This window comes from Dendrobates tinctorius, unplaced genomic scaffold (genome assembly GCF_039654945.1).
Source record: "Dendrobates tinctorius isolate UK_male_01 unplaced genomic scaffold, ASM3965494v1 ptg000224l, whole genome shotgun sequence".
NCBI lineage: Eukaryota > Metazoa > Chordata > Amphibia > Anura > Dendrobatidae > Dendrobates > Dendrobates tinctorius.
The window spans coordinates 9,223,568-9,243,223 of record NW_027361891.1 but is presented as its reverse complement, the minus strand read 5'-3'; the positions used below and the strand labels follow the sequence as shown (position 1 = coordinate 9,243,223).

Here is a 19,656-nt window from a genome sequence, read left to right as displayed (position 1 = left end):
GCCGCTGGCTAGATCCAATGATGAAAAGAATTTGGCATTTCCTAGTGCAGACAAGGATTCTTTAATCCTGGCTAACTAATAGGAATCTCGCACAGCGCAAGCATTGAGTTTGCGATAGTCTACACAAAAACGCAGTGTGCCATCCTTCTTTCGCACAAGCATGGGGGCGGCCCACGGACTTTGACTCTCCCTTATGACGCCTTTATGCAGCATGTGAATTAGCATACCTTTCACCTCTTGATATAGTTGAGGTGGAATTGTCGGTACCGCTCTCTTATGGGTGTGGCATTCCCAGTCGGAATCTCGTGTGTGATTGCTGTAGTTCAGCCAAAATCATCCTCATGACGTGTGAACACATCCTGATATGGCCCCAGTACAGCTTCCACCTGCTGGATCTGTAGCGGAGTAAGGTCTGTCTGCTCGGCCCGCATCTGTTCCAGTATACGATGCCCATCTCGTATATGCTGGGGTTCTGGTGTCAGAGACGTATCTACAGCCACAGTCCAAGGGTCTCCCTGCTTCACCGTCAACTGCATGGCCTGAGGTGGTATCAATTCTTCTGGCATGCCCATAATTCGAGCCACTTCACTTCTGGGAGATAGCGTGATGTTACCTTCTCCCAAATTAACACAACGTACTGGAACCGTCCTGTCGTGGACAGTGGCTAGCATTCGCGACACAAGGAGCCCTGGGGGGTAGTTGTTCTGTAGTAGCTGGCTCGATCTGTATCTCAACTCCTTCCAGGGGGGTACAAGCCCGTACAGGCAGGGTAAGCACAGTCTGTCCTGATGGTAAAATGAGTTTAGCAGAGGCTGGGACAATCACCTTTCCCAACCTTCTTCCGTCACTGGAGGATTCCTGAGCTTGAGCCACTCAGATTAACTGCTGGAACACTCTTCTTTGGGGAATGTGCGGGCTCCACTGCTTCAGGGTTACGTCTGAGGGCTCATTGATGAGGAGACTTCCGTACTCCTTAAGCACGTTCAGCCCCAGGGTAACGGCAAGTCTATTACCTGCTTCTCCGATGGTCAACACCACTCCCTTCCGACCCAGATCTTTGCCACAGATGGTTACTTGCGTTCAAACCGGAATGGGTAAGTGATTGGCAGCTGTCAACTTTATCACTGGGCCCCACTCAGGCCGCATTGCTTCAGGAAAGTGTCGCCGAAAGTGACCCAGACGAGATGGCACATAGAGACTAAATTTGTGGGACTTCTGTTACTCCTTTGTGACTGTTCAGGCTCCGGGCCGCATCCCCCAGGCTCTGAGCCCTCTAGTTTAACGGTCGACGTTGAAGGGGCTTAACCCGTCGTGGGCACTCCCGCGCCAAATGTCCAATTTCTCCACAATTATAACGGGTAAGGGGTCCCTCTCGACCGAACGTTCTTGTTTCATGGCAGGGTTCAAATCCATCTCTGCCCAGGCAGATTCGAGGTACCTAATGACTTCTTCTTTGCATCAGCCAACTCTCCCCGAATGTCCTGGATTTCCTTCTGCAATTCCTCCACCCATTGTGGTTCGGTGATCATGTTTACAGGTACCTCTCCGCTCCGGACCTTCTTTACCGGGACTGTCACCCCCTGCTCTTGCTCGCGTGTGTGAGCTTCACTTCCTATCTCAGAAAAGGTCATGCGAGGATTTACTCGCAAGCGCTCCTGCAAAGCCTGTTTCGTCAACACATCCCGCAAGCCTGTCACCAAGTGATCCCGCAACAATATGTAAGTAGGCCCTACGCCTATGCCGTCTTTTCTAATAATAGCGGTATGGATCTCCTGAAGTGCGTTCATGTGCTGAGTCACCGTCTCCCCCTCCCTTTGCATATGGCTAAATAGATGCATCCGTAACTCCTTTACGTCTGTGGGGTCCGCATGGGTCACCTCCAAAATTTGTAACACCTTATTAAAGGTGTCTCGCTCTCTGGGGGGTTGTAACATAACTGAATCTCTGGCTTCTCCATCTAGAGCCATCATAGCCACCTCGGCTTCTAATGCAGGGGTCATGGGGTGCATCCTTATCATCCCCCTAATGAGCTCAGTCCAGCTCCATAACATGGTATTATTCCCCGTAAACTTAGGGAGATTGTTCAACATTGCCACCAAGGAGATACTAGACCTAGGGCTCAATTCAACTGCTTGGTCTGCTGCCTCCGTGCTGTTAGATGACTGCATCCTGCCGACTACGCCAAGTGTGAGATAGCAGGGATGCAGAGGCAGAGCAAGACTTAAAGGGTTTATTACAGGGGATACTCCATGCAGGGAGAGAATGAGTTATGAGGGGAGTAAAACTGAGTATTATATCAAGGTAAGAACAATTGTTCAAGAAACGAGTAAACTTATCAGTCTGATGGTTTCCAGGTTGTGAAAGCTTGAAATCCCACGGTGGCGCCGCAAGAGACACATGAAGTCTCTGACGTGATCCTGAAGAATGTTGAGTCACTGTCTCCCAGTGAAAGCAGCGTATCTTGGCTGTCCTGAGCGCGGTCCTGGGGCTACGTACGTGATGTGACAGTCTGTGGTACCGCCGGACCGTGACTCAGTTCAGCGGCGGTGGCGGAAGTTAAAATACCCGGCTCTGTATGATCCACCTGGTCAGACTTAGGGTGCGCGCCCGCAGCAGTCAGCGGAACGGTGCAGGACAGATTCTCAGTGACAGGGGTGAGCGGACGCACAGCTACTCATTGCTCACAGTCAGTGTGTGCATAGGTTGGGGAACTACCGTGCGGGACTGAGCTATCGCGTCACTCTATGGAGAGTGAATCAACCTTCTGCTGTGCACTCTGTCTTCCCTCCAAGTCCTCTGCTTTCCCATGCACCGTTCCTTTTATCCCTGACATGCCCCCTACTGTTGAGTGCAAAGGTCTGTCCAGATCAGAAAGCTTTCCCCCGGCAACAATGGTGACAGCCCCGATAGTTCCGAAACCGACGCAAGAGAGGTACCACGGGCCCGGTCCATCTTCCTACAAGTGTGTCATCACACAGGTCCTGTCAGCACACTGCAGTGACAACTCGGCAGGTGGGGATAAGGTAGACATTCTCCCACCCACTCCATGAATGTCCACATAAAAGCCAGCCCATTATGCAACTTAGCTTAACCCTAGCAACACTTAATGTGCTGGAGGAAAAACTCTGTGTTTAATATCACTGATGTCATTAGGCATAATGAAAGATATCTCCCCTCCAGCACTTTACCAGAGACTTTGTTACAATATATATACATATATATACTGAGCATATATGTGTGTGTATATATACATACATATATATATATTGTAGGGATGTGACTCGCTTAGGTGCAGCGGGAGACCAATATGAGACAGAGTCTTCCAAAGTTCATGTGGTTTATTCACGTCATAAACACACAAGGCAGCATAACACCAAAAAGGAACCTTTAGTTCAGGCAAAAAAAACACAAATGTCCGTGGTTGTAGACTCAGACCAGGAGTCTCAGCACACATGGGAGGCTTAGTACTCCCCACACACAACTCCCTGGTTCAGGAGCAGGTCACATTATAAGGCTGTGGCCCCACCCACGTTCCCAGCAGCTGACTGGTCACATGACTGTGACCTCACCACAGGTCCTTCAAACTAAAAACAATAACAATATCTGGTATGCTTTACTTATGCCTTACATTATGGAGATAAGCCATTTATGAGACACATATCTCCCATCAATTACACAACCCTTAGCCCTGCCACATACCTCTCCCCTCTGCCTAAAGCCATGGGGCTTGGCACTTTCACCTACCAGGCAAGGGATTCTGGAGAGGGCATCGGCATTCCCATGTAGCTTCCCGGCCCTATGCTCTACATGGAAGCTGAAGTCTTGTAGGGCTAAGAACCAGCGGGTGACCCTAGCATTCTTGCCCTTTGTTTCCCTCATCCACCTGAGTGGGGCATGGTCGGATATTAACCTAAACTTCCGTCCCACCAGGTAGTACCGTAATGTGTCCACTGCCCATTTTATGGCCAAACACTCCTTCTCTACAACTGAGTAATTTCTCTCACAAGAAGTCAACTTCCTACTCAAGTAGAGAACAGGATGCTCCTCCCCACGTATCTCTTGGGAGAGGACTGCTCCTACCCCGACATCTGAGGCATCTGTCTGGAGGACAAATTCACGTTTAAACTCTGGGGCCACCAAAACGGGTTGCTTGCAAAGAGCTCCCTTCATTTCTTGGAAGGCTGACTCTGCTTCTTCGGACCAGCTGACCATCACTGACTTTGTCCCCTTAAGCAGATCAGTTAGAGGTGCAGCCATTGTGGCGAAGTTTGGGATGAACCTCCTGTAATATCCCACAATCCCCAGGAAGGCTTTAACTTGCTTCTTTGACCGAGGTCTCGGCCATGTTTGAATTGCCTCCACTTTATTGATTTGGGGTTTGATCTCGTCATGCCCCACTACATATCCGAGGTACTTGGCTTCTTCTCTCCCCAAGGCACACTTCTTCGGGTTTATTGTAAACCCCGCCTCTCTTAGAGCGTCAAACACTGCTTGGACCTTTTCCAGGTGAGTCTCCCAGTCCGGGGTAAAGATGACGATATCATCCAGGTCCAGGTATGCGGCAGCGTATAGCCTATGAGGTGCAAGGATTCTATCCATCACCCTCTGGAAGGTTGCTGGAGCTCCCTGTAGGCCAAACGGCATCCGGACATACTGGAAGCACCCGTCTGGTGTGGAGAATGCCGTCTTCTCCTTGGCTTCCTGTGCCATGGGGATCTGCCGATATCCCTTGGTCAGATCCAAAGTGGTTATGTACCTGGCAGGTCCAAGTCTCTCGATGAGCTCATCAACGCGTGGCATGGGATAAGCGTCGAACTTGGAGACCTCATTCAGCTTCCGGTAATCGTTGCAGAACCTCCATTCACCATCAGGTTTTGGGACCAGGACAATCGGGCTCGACCAGCCGCTCTTGGATTCCTCAATGACCCCGAGCTTCAACATACGCTGCACCTCCTTGGAGATTACCTCTCGCCGGGCCTCAGGAATACGATATGGTTTCACGTTCACCCGCACATGTGGCTCGGTCAGAATTTCGTGCTCCACCACCTTCGTGCACCCCGGCAACTCTGAGAACAGGTCGCGGTTTTTCTGGAGTAACTCCCGGCACTGCTGCTTCTGGGCCTTCGATAGAGTCTCCGCTATGGTAACGGCTCCAACCTCCCCTTCTAGGTTGCCCAGCAAGCACGGAGTTACCGCTAGCTCTCTATCTTGCCACGGCTTGATAAGGTTAACATGGCTTCCGTCTTCCGGGTTGGTGGATCTTGTAGTTTACGTCTCCCAGCTTCTCCACCACCTCATATGGCCCTTGCCACTTGGCCAAGAACTTACTTTCCATCGTCGGGATTAGCACGAGAACTCGGTCTCCCGGAATGAACTGCCTCACTCTGGCTGACCGGTTGTAGACCCTGGCCTGAGCCTCTTGTGCCTGGCGGAGATGTTCTTTAACAATGGGCATCACCTTCGCAACCCTCTGCTGCATCAGTGCCACATGCTCAATGACGCTTCTGTGGGGCGTGACTTCGGCTTCCCAGGTTTCCTTGGCTATATCTAGGAGACCTCGCGGATGCCGGCCGTACAGAAGCTCGTAGGGGGAGAACCCCGTGGAGGCCTGGGGAACTTCACGGATAGAAAACAGTAAATACGGTAAGAGACAATCCCAGTCTCTACCATCTTCCTCTATGACTTTTCTCAGCATGCTCTTCAGGGTCTTGTTAAACCTCTCAACAAGGCCATCTGACTGCGGATGGTACACTGAAGTCCTCAACTGGGAAATTTGCAAGACTCTGCACAATTCTCTCATCACTTTGCTCATAAAAGGTGTCCCCTGGTCGGTCAGGATCTCCTTCGGCAAACCCGTCCGGGAAAACACATGGACCAGCTCACGGGCTATACTCTTCGCGGAGGAGTTTCTCAGGGGAATGGCCTCAGGATAGCGTGTGGCATAGTCCAGGATGACTAATATATACTGATGGCCCCGAGCTGATTTAACTAAGGGACCGACCAAGTCCATGGCAATTCTCTCAAATGGCACCTCAATAATGGGCAGTGGCACAAGAGGGTTCCGAAAATGAGATGTGGGGGCAGTTAACTGACATGTCGGGCAGGACCTGCAATAGTTTACTATTTCCCGGTGACACCCAGGCCAATAGAACCTCTGTACAATCTGTTCCTGGGTTTTTTCCACCCCCAGGTGTCCCCCCAAGATGTGTGAATGGGCCATGTCCAACACTTTTCGTCTATAGGGGCCTGGTACTATTAACTGCTCTGCCACTTCCTCCCTTATTTTCGTGACCCGGTACAACAATTCCCCACTCAACATAAAATGGGGAAACCTTGTGTCTGCTCCCGGCTCTTGTGCAACCCCATTAATGACGGTGACATTGTTAAAGGCTTCCCTTAGTGTGGGGTCCCTATGTTGGGCAGTCCCAAAATTCTCCCCGGCCACCCCTAACTCCGGGATGTCGGGTACAGGGGACCCTTCCTTTTCATCCCCAACAAGGACACCTAAAGGAAACTCGTCTGCCTCTGGTGGTGGCGATACCTCAGTGGGGTGGATTGGTTCCCTGCTCTTGCTAGCACACTCAGAACCCATCCCCCACAGATCCCAAAACAGACAGAAATCCCGGCCAATAATTATGGGATGCAACAAGTCTCGAACAACGCCAACTTCTTGCGACTCGGTGCCATGCGCCATTTCAATCTTCACCCTAGCCATAGGGTAGTCCTTTGCATCGCCATGTATGCACCGAACACCAATCTTTTTACCCGGGAGTATGTTTAGAGGAAAACTGGCCCTCACAAGGGTCACCAAGCTCCCGGAGTCCAGAAGCGCCATTACTGCTCGACCGTTCACCTTCACGGGACACGCTTGTGGCCCCTTGTTAGATAGCGAGTTCACACTGCAAGCTGGATATGCGTATTATGAACTACGGCGTCCCATGCTGCAGTCCATCTGCTCAGTGGTCTGGGGACAACGGGCCACTATATGTCCTGGCCCATGACACTTCCAGCAAATAACACCCGAGGGGACCTTGGGCACCGCCTCCCCCGCCCCTTTTGACCTTGTAAGCACCACCCCTTTTTGTGACTCCGCCCCCTGCTGGGACCCCCAATACGGAATGGGCTGCTTCCCCAAGGAACCTTCCATCCCCTGGTATCTCTCGACCAGCCCAACCAGTTCATCAGCATTTTGGGGATCACCCTGGGCAACCCAAGTCTGTAGAGGTCTCGGCAGAGAATGCACAAACCGATCCATCACAACTCGCTCTACCATCTGTGCAGGGGAAGCCAACTCTGGCTGCAGCCATTTCTGGACCAGGTGCAACAGGTCAAACATTTGGGAGCGCGGGGGTTTGTCCCGGTGATAGGCCCAACGATGAACTCTCTGTGCCCTGGTAGTCATTGTTACCCCCAAGCGGGAGAGAATTTCCGCTTTTAATTTGGGATACTCTCTGGCATCTTGTACCGTTAGGTCAAAGTACGCCTTCTGGGGCTCCCCCGTTAGGTATGGGGCCAGTACCTCCGCCCACCGCTCTGGCTGAAGTTTTTCCCTCTCAGCCACCCTTTCAAACACCGTCAGGAAGGCCTCAACATCATCCTCAGGGGTCATTTTTTGTAATGCGTGTCTTACCACCTTCTCGACATCGGTGGCATCAGCCCGATCTGGGGTTGGGGCGCTCGTCCTGCCCTCCTGGATGGCGGTTGCCAGAAGCTGCATCTGCTGCCCTTGTTCCTGCTGGCTCTGCTGGAACTGCTGCCGCTGCTCCTGCTGGCCTTGCTGGATCTGCTGTAACAACAGCTTGCTGGTTTCCTGCTGCAGTGCCTGGGACTGGACCAGGTGTTTCAGCAGGTCCTCCATGATTCCCGGCAGTGCTTGTTGCCCCGCTGCAAACTTCATCCAGGACATGCAGCAACTATCTCAAGTCTCTGCTGGGACCGCTGCCCGCATTCTCCACCAATTGTAGGGATGTGACTCGCTTAGGTGCAGCGGGAGACCAATGTGAGACAGATTCTTCCAAAGTTCATGTGGTTTATTCACGTCATAAACGCACAAGGCAGCATAACACCAAAAAGGAACCTTTAGTTCAGGCAAAAAAAACACAAATGTCCGTGGTTGTAGACTCAGACCAGGAGTCTCAGCACACATGGGAGGCTTAGTCCTCCCCACACACAACTCCCTGGTTCAGGAGCAGGTCACATTATAAGGCTGTAGCCACACCCATGTTCCCAGCAGCTGACTGGTCACATGACTGTGACCTCACCACAGGTCCTTCAAACCAAAAACAATAACAATATCTGGTATGCTTTACTTATGCCTTACATTATGGAGATAAGCAATTTATGAGACACATATCTCCCATCCATTACACGACCCTTAGCCCTGCCACAATATATATACACATAATGGCATTCATAGGAGTAACAGGCACAGGAGTTTTCAGCAAAGGTCAGGGAACTGGCATATAACATAACTGTAGGTCATATATCGGTAAGGGGTTAAATTTGTAGGCTTAAGGGCCCTTTATACATAGCGATATCGCTAGCGATATTGCTAAAGCGTCACCGACGCAGCAGCGATATCACTAGCGATATCGCTACATGTGATACCTCCGACTGGCTCCCCCGCTGGCTATTGCTGATCGCGCGATATCGGCCTGGTCCATTTCTCGTCGTCGGCTTCCTGCTGGCGCCGACAAGCGAGCCATGGACGCGGGTGGAAGACGGACACCCTCGCCGCGTCTGACAGGTAAGTATCGACCGCCGACCGCTGCTGCATCGCTGGTGAGATCTGCCTGTTTGGCAGCTCACTAGCGACCATTTAGCAATGCACCAGCGATCCTGACCGGGTCATATCGTAGTCGGGATCGCTGGTGCATCGCTAAATGTAACGGGGCCTTTACAGCTCAGGATAGGCATGTTTGATAAATATTAGGTTTAGGGTCCCATCAAAGAAAGCCTTGTCGCAGCTTATGAGCTCTCATAAATTGGTCAAAGTGCTTGCGAAATACCTTCATTTTATAAGTATATTTTATATAGCAATAATGCAGTTCATATTTCATAGTCAATGTTTGCATACCTTTTTTTTAGTACTATAAGACGCATTTTTTACTCACTAATTTGGGATCAAATTGATGGGAGTGTCTTACAGTCCGAATGCAGGCTTACTGGCGGGTTGCGGTTGTGGGGGACCAAGGTCCCTGCCTCAGGAAGCCGGCGAGGCAGAAGTGTGTCAATGCTGCAGGCCCGTTGTCGGTGATGAGCAGAGTGAAAGTGCATCATTGGTTTCCTGGTGGTCATTTTCCTGAAGCCATGGGCCACTGGAGGTGACGCGTGTGCAGATTGGGATCTCAGCCCAGTCGAGATCTCAATCTGTGCACGTGCCGCCGTAAGTTGCCATTTTCCTGAGGCTTTGAGCTTCAGGGAAATGGCCGTTGGAGGTCGCACATGCGCAGACAGAGATCTTGGCTGAGCCAAGATCCCAATCTGCACACCCGCCGCCTTCAGCAGTCCACCACTTCAGGAAAGCAGCAGCTGGGAAAGCAATGATGCAATCCGCCCTGCTCACCGTCGACACCAGGCCAGGAGCATCGCCACACTTCTGCCACCACCAGCTTCCTGAGGAAGGGACCCTGCTCCACACAACGCACTATGCTCTGTCTCACCGCTCACAGCATCGCACCGCTGGGATACCCACTCCTCCCATCCAGGGCCCGCAGTATTGCCCGACTTCTGCCGCCGCCGGCTTCCTGAGGTATAGAGACCATGCCTCCTGTGACCCCACTCCTCCACCGCAAGCCCACAGGTAAGATACCCTAAATTCAGACTATAAGATAAACCCCCATCTTATAAAACTTTTTTTTCCTATTTTTAACCCCAAAAATTGGGGTGCATCTTATGGTCCGGTATGTCTTATCACTTGCAGAGTGCCGCTGTATTCCTTTGTTTGTAAAAATGAGTATATGGAGTATACATATATATATAATAATGTAATCGTGTTCTGTTATAAATCATTTTATATTACTATATATATAAATCATTTGGGGGTTGGACCAGATGATCCAGGAGGTCCCTTCCAACTCTACCATTCTATGATTCTATGACATAGTGCGTTTCTTTTTAGGGTAAGTGACACAATTATGAAATTCAATATATCCACAATACAGAAAACACTGAGGTTGCAGCAAAGGTCACAAAGCAGTAACCCTGGACTCTGATCTCTCCTTCAAAGCCCTTTCCATTTGCTGTGGAATCCAACTCAAAAATATTTCCCAGATCCATACATTCCTTAATCAAGAATCTGCAAAAACCCTACTCCATGACCTCATCATCTCCAGCCTTGACTACTGCAATCTCCTGCCCTGTGGCCTCCCCTCTAACACTCTCTCACATTTCTAATCTGTCCTAAACTCCACTGGTCGATTAATCTACCTGTCACCTCACTATTCCACGGACTCTCCTCTCTGTCAATCTGTGCACTGGCTCCCAATTACACAAAGACTCAAGTTCAACCATGGCATACAAAGCCATCCACAACCTGTGTCCTCCATACATCTGTGACCTAATCTCCTATTATACTCCCCTCTTATCTTCTCTTCCCACAATCACATACAAGATTTCTCCCGTGCACCCACTTACTCTGGAAGTCTCTATCCCAACATATCAGACTCTTGCCTACTGTGGAAAAAGTTGAAAGAAACCTCAAGACCTAACTCTTCCACATAGCCTACAACCTGCAGTAACCACCGACCCACCAAACCACTGCACGACCAGCTCTACCTTCACCTATTGTATCCTCACCCATCCCTTGTAGATTGTGAGCCCTCGTGGGCAGGCTCCTCTCTCCTCCTCTACCAGTCGTGACTTGTGTTGTTTAATATTCTTGTACTTTTATTATCTATACCCCTCCTCACATGTAAAGCACGATGGAATAAATGGCGCTATAACAATAAATATTAATAATAATAATAACTGCAACAATGGAAGCTAGGGAAAAAAGGGTGGGCTGTGTGTTCGTCACTCTTTAGGTAGGCATCTTGGCCACAATCCATATGGTAGTTTCATGGGACACGTAGTTTAGCAGTGCATTTTGCTTATGACACAAAAGCTATAAAGACACATTCGTGCAGATGAAAAACAACAGTTCAATGCCTGTATCATCATAACATCCAATACAATTTCAACACGTAATGTTTTTACCTCTCCAAATAACAAAGGTGTAGCCCCAATTAGCTGCTGCAACCTTTTAACGTCAACAGTTGGTCCGGTAATAAGGGAAGTGCCTGAGTCAACTATAGCCTCACATCCATCAGGACAAAACGCTACTTTCCCATGAACTTTGATACTGCATGAAAACAAGAGATATATTCAGATAAGATCATTAAGATTTAGCTATGTAGAAGCTGTCGTCACAAAATGGCCTATTGTTTAAATTAGAGTCATATGCTAAATGTATTTTTGGGAATTCAATGTTTTTTTTTTCTACATCACAATTGTGCATTAACATGGTTACATAGTTATATAGGTTGAAAATAGACATAGGTCCACTCATTTCCAGTCATACATTTTCTATCTCTAGATTATTTATAACCCACAAGGATATTTGTTGTGAAAATTACCCTTTTTAAATTCTGATGAAGAGTCTGCCATTACTATCTCTTGCAATAGGCAGGGCTGTATTTGCCACTAGGCATCCGCGGGCACGTGCCTAGGGCGGGACGATGTGGGGGGCGGCAACTGGGCAAAGTTTTTTGTTTTTTTTTTATAATAGAAGTCCGGGTCGGATCCTCCCCTCCGCTCCCCTCTTGAAGACATCATACTCACCTCCTCGGCTCCAGCTGTGCCTGCAGCTCCGATGGACTCCGGCGCAGGCATTCTTCCTGTGTGTGTGAACGGTCACATGATACCGCTCATTACAGTAATGAATATGGACACCACTCCTCTCCCATAGGCGTGGCGTCCATATTCATGACCTTAATGAGAGATATCACATGACCGCTCACACATTCAGAAAGTCAGGAAGAATGCCGGCACCTGGAGCGGTAAACGTGATACATGCAGGGACCGCACGAAGTGAGCCCAGCCATGCATACAGGGAGGGGGAGATGAGTATGAGCCCGGGGGGATGAGTATGAGCGGGGGAGGGAGATAAGTATGAGCCCAGGGGGGGGAGATGAGTATGAGTCCAGAGGGGAGGGAGGGGGGAGATGAGAATGAGCCCAGCGGGGAGGGAGGGGGGAGATGAGAATGAGCCCAGTGAAGGAGAAAGGAGGGGGGAAAGGAGGGGGGAAATGGCTGCACTAGGGAGATGGGTGCACTAGGGAGATGGGTGCACTGAGGAGATGGGTACACTGAGAAGATGGCTGCACTGGAGAGATGGCTACACTGGGGAGATGGGTGCACTGAGGAGATGGCTACACTGGAGAGATGGGTGCACTGAGGAGATGGCTGCACTGGGGAGACGGCTGCACTGGGGAGACGGCTGCACTGGGGAGACGGCTGCACTGAGACGGTTGGACTGTGGAGACGGCTGCACTGTGGAGATGGCTGCACTGTGGAGACGGCTGCACTGTGGAGACGGCTGCACTGGGGAGATGGCTGCACTAGGGAGATGGCTGCACTGGGAAGATGGCTGCACTGAGGAGATGGCTGCACTGAGGAGATGGCTGCACTGAGGAGATGGCTGCACTGAGGAGATGGCTGCACTGAGGAGATGGCTGCACTGAGGAGATGGCTGCACTGGGGAAAAGGGTGCACTGTGGAAAAAGGTGCACTGGGGGAGACGGCTGCACTGGGGAGATGGCTGCACTGGGAAGATGGGTGCACTGAGAATATGAGTGCACTGAGAAGATGGGTGCACTGAGGAGATGGGTGCACTGGGGAGATGGGTGCACTGAGGAGATGGCTGCACTGAGGAGATGGCTGCACTGAGGAGATGGCTGCACTGGGGAAAAGGGTGCACTGTGGAAAAAGGTGCACTGGGGGAGACGGCTGCACTGGGGAGATGGCTGCACTGGGAAGATGGGTGCACTGAGAATATGAGTGCACTGAGAAGATGGGTGCACTGAGGAGATGGGTGCACTGGGGAGATGGGTGCAATGAGGAGATGGGTGCACTGAGGAGATGGGTGCACTGGAGAGATGGGTGCACTGGGGAGATGAGTGCACTGAGGAAATGGCTGCACTGAGGAGATGGCTGCACTGGGGAGAAAAGCTACTTTCACATCAGCGATTTTTGCCAAAGTGTCTGCATTAGTCATACTCACCAATGGGGGAGGCAGCACTAAAAGTGCCTAGGGCAGCATAAACTCTAAATTCGGCCCTGGCGATAGGGCATTCCACAGTCTGACTGCTCTATCTGTAAATAATCCTTTCCTACTTAGATGACTATGTCACTATTCCACTACACTTCACGAATGTCCCCTGGTATTTTGTAAGAAATTTGATTTACGGAGAATTATTATTATTCTCTTTTTACATAAGATGTAAAAATGTAAAATGTTCAACTCTCTGGCCCCTCTGCTCCTCCCAGCAACCAGTCTCGTCCTCGCCACATCTTCAGATTGCTGCAGCTTGTACTGAAAATCCCACATGTGCATGAAAGGTCACGACGCTCCCCGTGATGTCATGACACTATGACCTCTCATGTTCCCCATTAAAGCCAGAAGTCCTGGCTCAGTGTGAGAGGCCCATGGATATTAGCACAAGCAGCAATGATCTGATGATGCGGCAAGAACCAGACAGGTGACATGGAGGTGCTGGAGAGAAGAGCGGTAAGCCCATTTTAGGGATACGTATTGCATTTTGATTGCTTTTTATTGTACTTTCTGGGGCAGTGTGATGACCAAAAAGCTGTAATTCTGGTGTTTCAATTTTTTTCTTCAGTGTTCAGTGTATGATCTCAATAATTTTATGTTTTGATTGAACAGAATTTTTTGAACATGGAAATACCATGTAGGTTTGTCTTATTTATTCATTTTATATAGTGATGATCTAACTTTTAATATTTTTTATGGCATCTTTTTTTATTTTTACTTTATTTTTTAGTCCCCCTAGGGGACTTTAACCTGATATCATTCGATCACTTACACTATATACTGCTATATCAACATATTGCAATACATACAAAAATCTTGGTTCTCCTTTGGAGCTCAGCCTGGGGCTCAGTGTTAGGCTGGGGTCACACTAGCGTATGGCATCCGATGCGAGAGCATCCGATGCGATATGCTAATTACCCTCGGCTCCTGCTTTGCTGTGAGCGGGAGCTGAGTGTCATGCAATTGTGCTCCAAGCATCTCGCACAAAGGATTGGAGAACGGCTGCGGAAGAGGCGGAAAGATGAATTTCTCCATCTCCTCCATTGCCGGGGTCAGCGTATATCGCACAGCACTTGGATGATAACCAAGTGATGTGTGCTATGTCACTCACACCCATAGACTTATATGGGTGCGAGTGAGCCGAGACTCGGCCGAGCGTCGGTGACAATCGCAGCATGCTGTGATTTCACTCGCACGTAGAAAACGGCCGAGAAAAAAAGCGGTGATGGGAGCTGCCCCATAGATGAATACTGGTCCAAGTGCTATGCGATGTTTTATCGCATAGCACTCGCTGTATTCATCGCTAGTGTGACGCCGGCCTTACAGTAGGACTAAGAGTGCTGGTACAGGGGCTTCCAGCAGGCCCCCAACCACCATGGTTACCCATAGGTTCTCCGCATTAGCACCTGATTGAAAACAGCGCGTGGGCACCAGGATTGACTTTATGTAAATGCCGCTCTGAGATATTGAACTGCAGTGATCGGAGTGAGATCTGGCCGCTGTTACAGGCAGGTGCCAGCTATGTAACACTGCCAGCCACTGACTTCATACATTTCTTATTGACCTATGACAAAAATGTACATCATTAAGGGGTTAAAATTAAGTTTTATCAAACATTTTGTAGCGTGCTCTTGCAGGTTTCCACTTGGAAAGTTTAGTGTACATGAAGTCGTAATAAACCAAATTTAAAGAGATTTATTTATAATACTTGAAGACATTTTACCAGCACTCATCAGAGGTTTCGCCAGGTCAATTCCCTTGTTTAGGGTCAAGGGCTGGAAGAATTTTAGCGAGCAGCCATACTAACTAATTTATCACTGCTAGACATCTTGTATGTGAACAAGATAATTATCGAGAGTTGTTTCATATCCATTCAACATTGTAACTAGATTATGAGCAAACTTACTTACTTATCAAGTCGTATTTGCCAATACCCCTTATCAGTAAGGGGAATCCAGTGAATTGGCCCTTTGTACAGAGAGTGATCTATCCCTCCTAATAGAAGTTCTCCTCCATATTCAAAATTGTCATCTCTGTAAAACAATTCATAGTAGGATGAAAATATTGAAATCATTAATCACCGTGTTTTTCAGTGTTATAGTTTTATACCTACTTATTTAAATGGAAGGAAAATATTGGCTTTTCCACTAGATGTTGCTTCATTATCTGGTCAAATACTGGAACTGCATTACCAACAGCAAGTGAAGGGTACCCAAGACCCAATACTCCATCAAACTGAGCCAGTACAAAAGTTCTGCCTGGCTCCATGACTGACTGGCCAAAATCCTGCCCAAAAATTGTCAGGTTACTGATCTGCATGAGAACAGGGAATAAATGATTATATATAAGTTCTCACTACATCATGGTATTAATTAACAGACCATGGTGCAGCATCAGCGCTCTGCTGTTACTAAAAAAAATGAATTCCACTGTCTCTATACACAAAAAATGTAAGTTTCTTTTTGATCAAGGTGTGTATGCCAATTGCCAACTACAAGGCAATCTTTTTCAGATGTAAATCTAAATTAAAGACTCATCAGTAATTTTGCCTAAGTCCGGGGTCACACTTGCGAGAAACTCGCATGAGTCTCGCATCTCAATACCTAGCACTGCCGCTGCCACTCGGGACCGGAGTGTGCGGCTGCATGTATTTCTATGCAACTGAGCGCTCCAGTCCCGAGTGGCGGCGTAGTGCTGGGTATTGAGACGCAATACTCATGCTAGTTTCTCGCAAGTGTGACCCCGGACTTAGTCTTAAATGAGCTGGAGAAGAAAAGGCTCTAGCTATAACTTTGCTCTAAACTATAGCTCTCTGCAGTTTGTCTCACAAATTGATCAAAATGTGAACTCAGAACCTCACGTTTTTATGTCTGTAGCGATAGTGGAATTCATGTATTCAATAAATGCAGAGTTCTGCTGCATAGTGTCTGTGCATATACATTGGTATCATTGATGCTCTAAAAATTTGTCCTTGCACCAGCATTTTCATGTAATGCTATAGGAAATGCTGGCCAATGTCTAGGCTATACTTCATGGTGACGCGTCACAGAAATTGCTCTGGTTTTACTGTAACAATTGTGACTAGATGGTTGATTGTTAGCAAACAGCTGATAGAGAATAGGCCAGGAGGACTTACTTTTTTCTTCAAAATTCTATCTAGAAATGTAGGTATTGTGCCACTGATGTTGTGGTATTTTATGTGACAAAAGTTTATATTTATGGCAACCAGAGAGTGTGCAGCAAAGTAATAACCATTTTTATGAGATTTCAGTTCAGTCTAAAACCAATTGTTAGATTTGAGGGAGAGAGGGGGGGAGAGATGGAGGGAGGACTCCCTGACCACCCATTCATGTTTTCGATTGACCAATTAAGTTCATTAGGTGCCAGCTTGTAAACCTTTGTAACAGGTTTGTAAGCTTTTCCCACAGTGCTCCCTGTTCCAAGCTCCTGGAAGTCACCACTATAAGAATGGTATAAACTATGAAGTTGTGTTACAGATTTTTGGAAGTAGACTGTGTCAGTGAGGGACACTGTTGTTACTAGCAAAATGGCAGTCAGTCAATGCCAGAAAGCCACAGAATACGTTCTCAAAGCCATCTCTCTAACTTAAAGGGAATCTGTCGCCCCCTTGGAAGTATGTATCCTATTAATATGGTCATGCAGGTAATAGAATGGTTAAAATAGGCAAATATGTAGGCATCATATCTGCAGTCTTGTTGTGGAGAAATCCTCTTTTATTCGTTTATGGTAATTAGTTCTCTCAGGCTTCAATAGCATACCAGCCCACTCCCATCAAAGTCACAGTGCCTTGTGACGTGAAGTGGTGGTCCCAGAATCTCGCGCCTGCATCCCACAATAGCGCAATTACACTTGACATTTCTGCCCTTCTATGGACATTGGCTTCTTCTTTCTTCTGCACAAGCGCTAGTGAGTCACTGTAAGTGGGGAGAGCACCATTTCACTGTGCACGGCGGAGGTCACTAGAGAGGAAGTAGCAGTGACTCGCTTGTGCAAAAGAAAAAAAGGAGCCAATGCCCATAGAAGGGCGAAACGTCAAGTGTAATGGCGGTATGGGAAGGGGCTAGCACGCCAATGAAGACCAGAGGCCGAGTTTTCTTCCAGGCTCTGCACGCCCCAGAGCCTGGAAGAAGTCATTAACATAAATTAATAAAACAGGATTTCTCCACAACTAGACCGCCAATATAGGTATACAGGTATGACTATTTTATCCATGTTTATGACATGTATGCTCATATTAATAGGTTAAATACGTCCAAGAGGATGACAGATTCCCATTAAGGAAACTGTCACATTGTACATGCAGTCACATAATTGGACACCATGGCATAGAGAAGGAGAAAAGGGAAGAGAAAACTTTGCTCACCAAAATATACCTGGGACCGTCCGTGCCTGGAGATCAGTGGCTGACTACCACATGTATGTAAATAGAGATAGAAGACTTCCGGCACAAGAATCCTTTTTCATTAAAAATTCTTTCTTTATTTAAACATCTTCAGCAATAAAAAAACAACAACATGGGGACCCCCCATAGGCCTATGGGGGGTCCCCATGATGTTGTTTTTTTATCTCTGAAGATGTTTAAACAAAAGAATTTTTATTGAAAAAAGATTCCCGTGCCGGAAGCCGTCTATCTCTATAGAGAAGGAGAAGCTGAACAGAATGATATACAGGTTGATTAGAAAAGTTTCAGTATAACTTGTATTTTATTGGGGCAGCACGGTGGCTCAGTGGTTAGAGCTGCAATGAGTAAGTATGTTCTCCCTGTGTTGTGAACCTCATTGGGGACAGTGATGATAATGTATGTAAAGTGCTGCGGAATAAGATAGGGCTATATAAGCAAAGAATGATAATAATAAAAATTTTATTCTTTGAAATCCTTGGTTTTTTGTATATGAGTCCAGTGGACAGTCCTACTCTATATGTTTGCATGCAGAATCATACAGGGAAGACTGTCAATCAATTTAGGGTGTGTGCACATGCTGCGGATTCTGCTGCGGCTCCACAGCGGTTTGGCCGCTGCGGGTCCGCAGCAGTTTTTGCTGCGGTGTACAGTACCATTATTCCCTATGGGAATAAAAAACCGCAGTGCAGACGGTGCAGATTTTTCCGCGCGGTTTTTCTGCGGTTTTGAAACTGCAGAAAGAATTGACATGTCAATTCTTTCTGCGGATTCCGCTGCGGTTTGCCATCTCCTCCATTGAGGAGATGAAAAACCGCAGGGCAAAACCGCAGAGCAATCCGCAGGTAAAACCGAGTACCGGCCGCTGGTCAAATTGCAAGATTAAGGCTGAGTTCACATGTAGCATTTTTTTTTGCGGCGGTTTTAAACGTGCGATTTTGCCACGAAAAACAAGCATCCCATGCATTTCTATGGGATTCAGCAATGCTGTGCTAATGCTGTGTTTTTTTCCGCGGCGGAATCGCTTTGCGGTAAAAAACGCAGCATGCTCATTAATTTAGCGGAATTGCAGCGATCCCGCACCCATAGGAATGCATTGTTCTGCTTACTTTCCGCATGTGGCTGTGCACACCATGCGAAAAGTAAGCAGAACATTTGCGGATGGTACCCACGGTCCGAAGGAGAGGAGACTGTCCTCCGGGCTCTGGTCACCATATTCCTGTAAAAAATAGAATTTAAAATAAAAAATATTGTTATTCTTACCTTCCGGCGTCCCGCGCAGCCTTCCCGCCTCTCTCCACGCTCCTGGTCCCAGTAATCCTTTGCGAGAATGACCGCAATGGCGTCCGTTCTCGTGGGATCGCGACGTCTCACAGTCATTCGCGATGACGTTGGAGTGCGACGTCATCGCGAATGACCGCGAGATGTCGCGATCCCACGAGAACGGACGCCATCGCGGTCATTGTCTCAAAGGATTACTGGGACCGGGAGCGTGGAGAGAGGCGGGAAGGCTGCACGGGACGCCGGAAGGTAAGAATACCAATATTTTTTTAATTATTTTTTACATCCTATCTTTTACTACTGATGCTGCATAGGGAACGTTAGGAGTGTGAGGGACACTGACTCAGGGGAGTGCAGAAGGTCTCCACGTCCCCGTTCCCTATCACAGGGCCCACCGTTGTAACTGTTTCCCCTTCCCCCATGTCTTGTTGTTTTAGTTACCGGCCTGCGGGTCGTGTCACACAGGATAGTTACACGTGCCAGTTTTGTTGTTTTAGTTACCGACCTGCGGGTCGTGTCACACAAGACGGGTCCTTGTGACACAGCCTCAATAGTAAAAAGTTGGTCACACTCGTCAAACACTATGTTTGACGAGTGTGACCAACCTGTCAATCAGTTCTCCAAGCGATGCTACAGATCGCTT

General features: G+C 48.3%; 1 protein-coding gene across 1 annotated transcript in view; it reads right to left on the bottom strand.

The window, feature by feature from the left end:
• Positions 1 to 19,656, bottom strand: part of LOC141059212 (cathepsin E-like) — a 44,396-nt gene that overhangs the window by 12,567 nt on the left and 12,173 nt on the right. The window contains exons 5-7 of the mRNA XM_073555509.1: positions 15,426 to 15,625; positions 15,223 to 15,345; positions 11,197 to 11,341 (exon numbers count right to left, since the gene is read on the bottom strand). Coding sequence (XP_073411610.1) covers positions 11,197 to 11,341; positions 15,223 to 15,345; positions 15,426 to 15,625 — 468 coding nt within the window. The remainder of the gene's footprint in view (positions 1 to 11,196; positions 11,342 to 15,222; positions 15,346 to 15,425; positions 15,626 to 19,656) is intronic.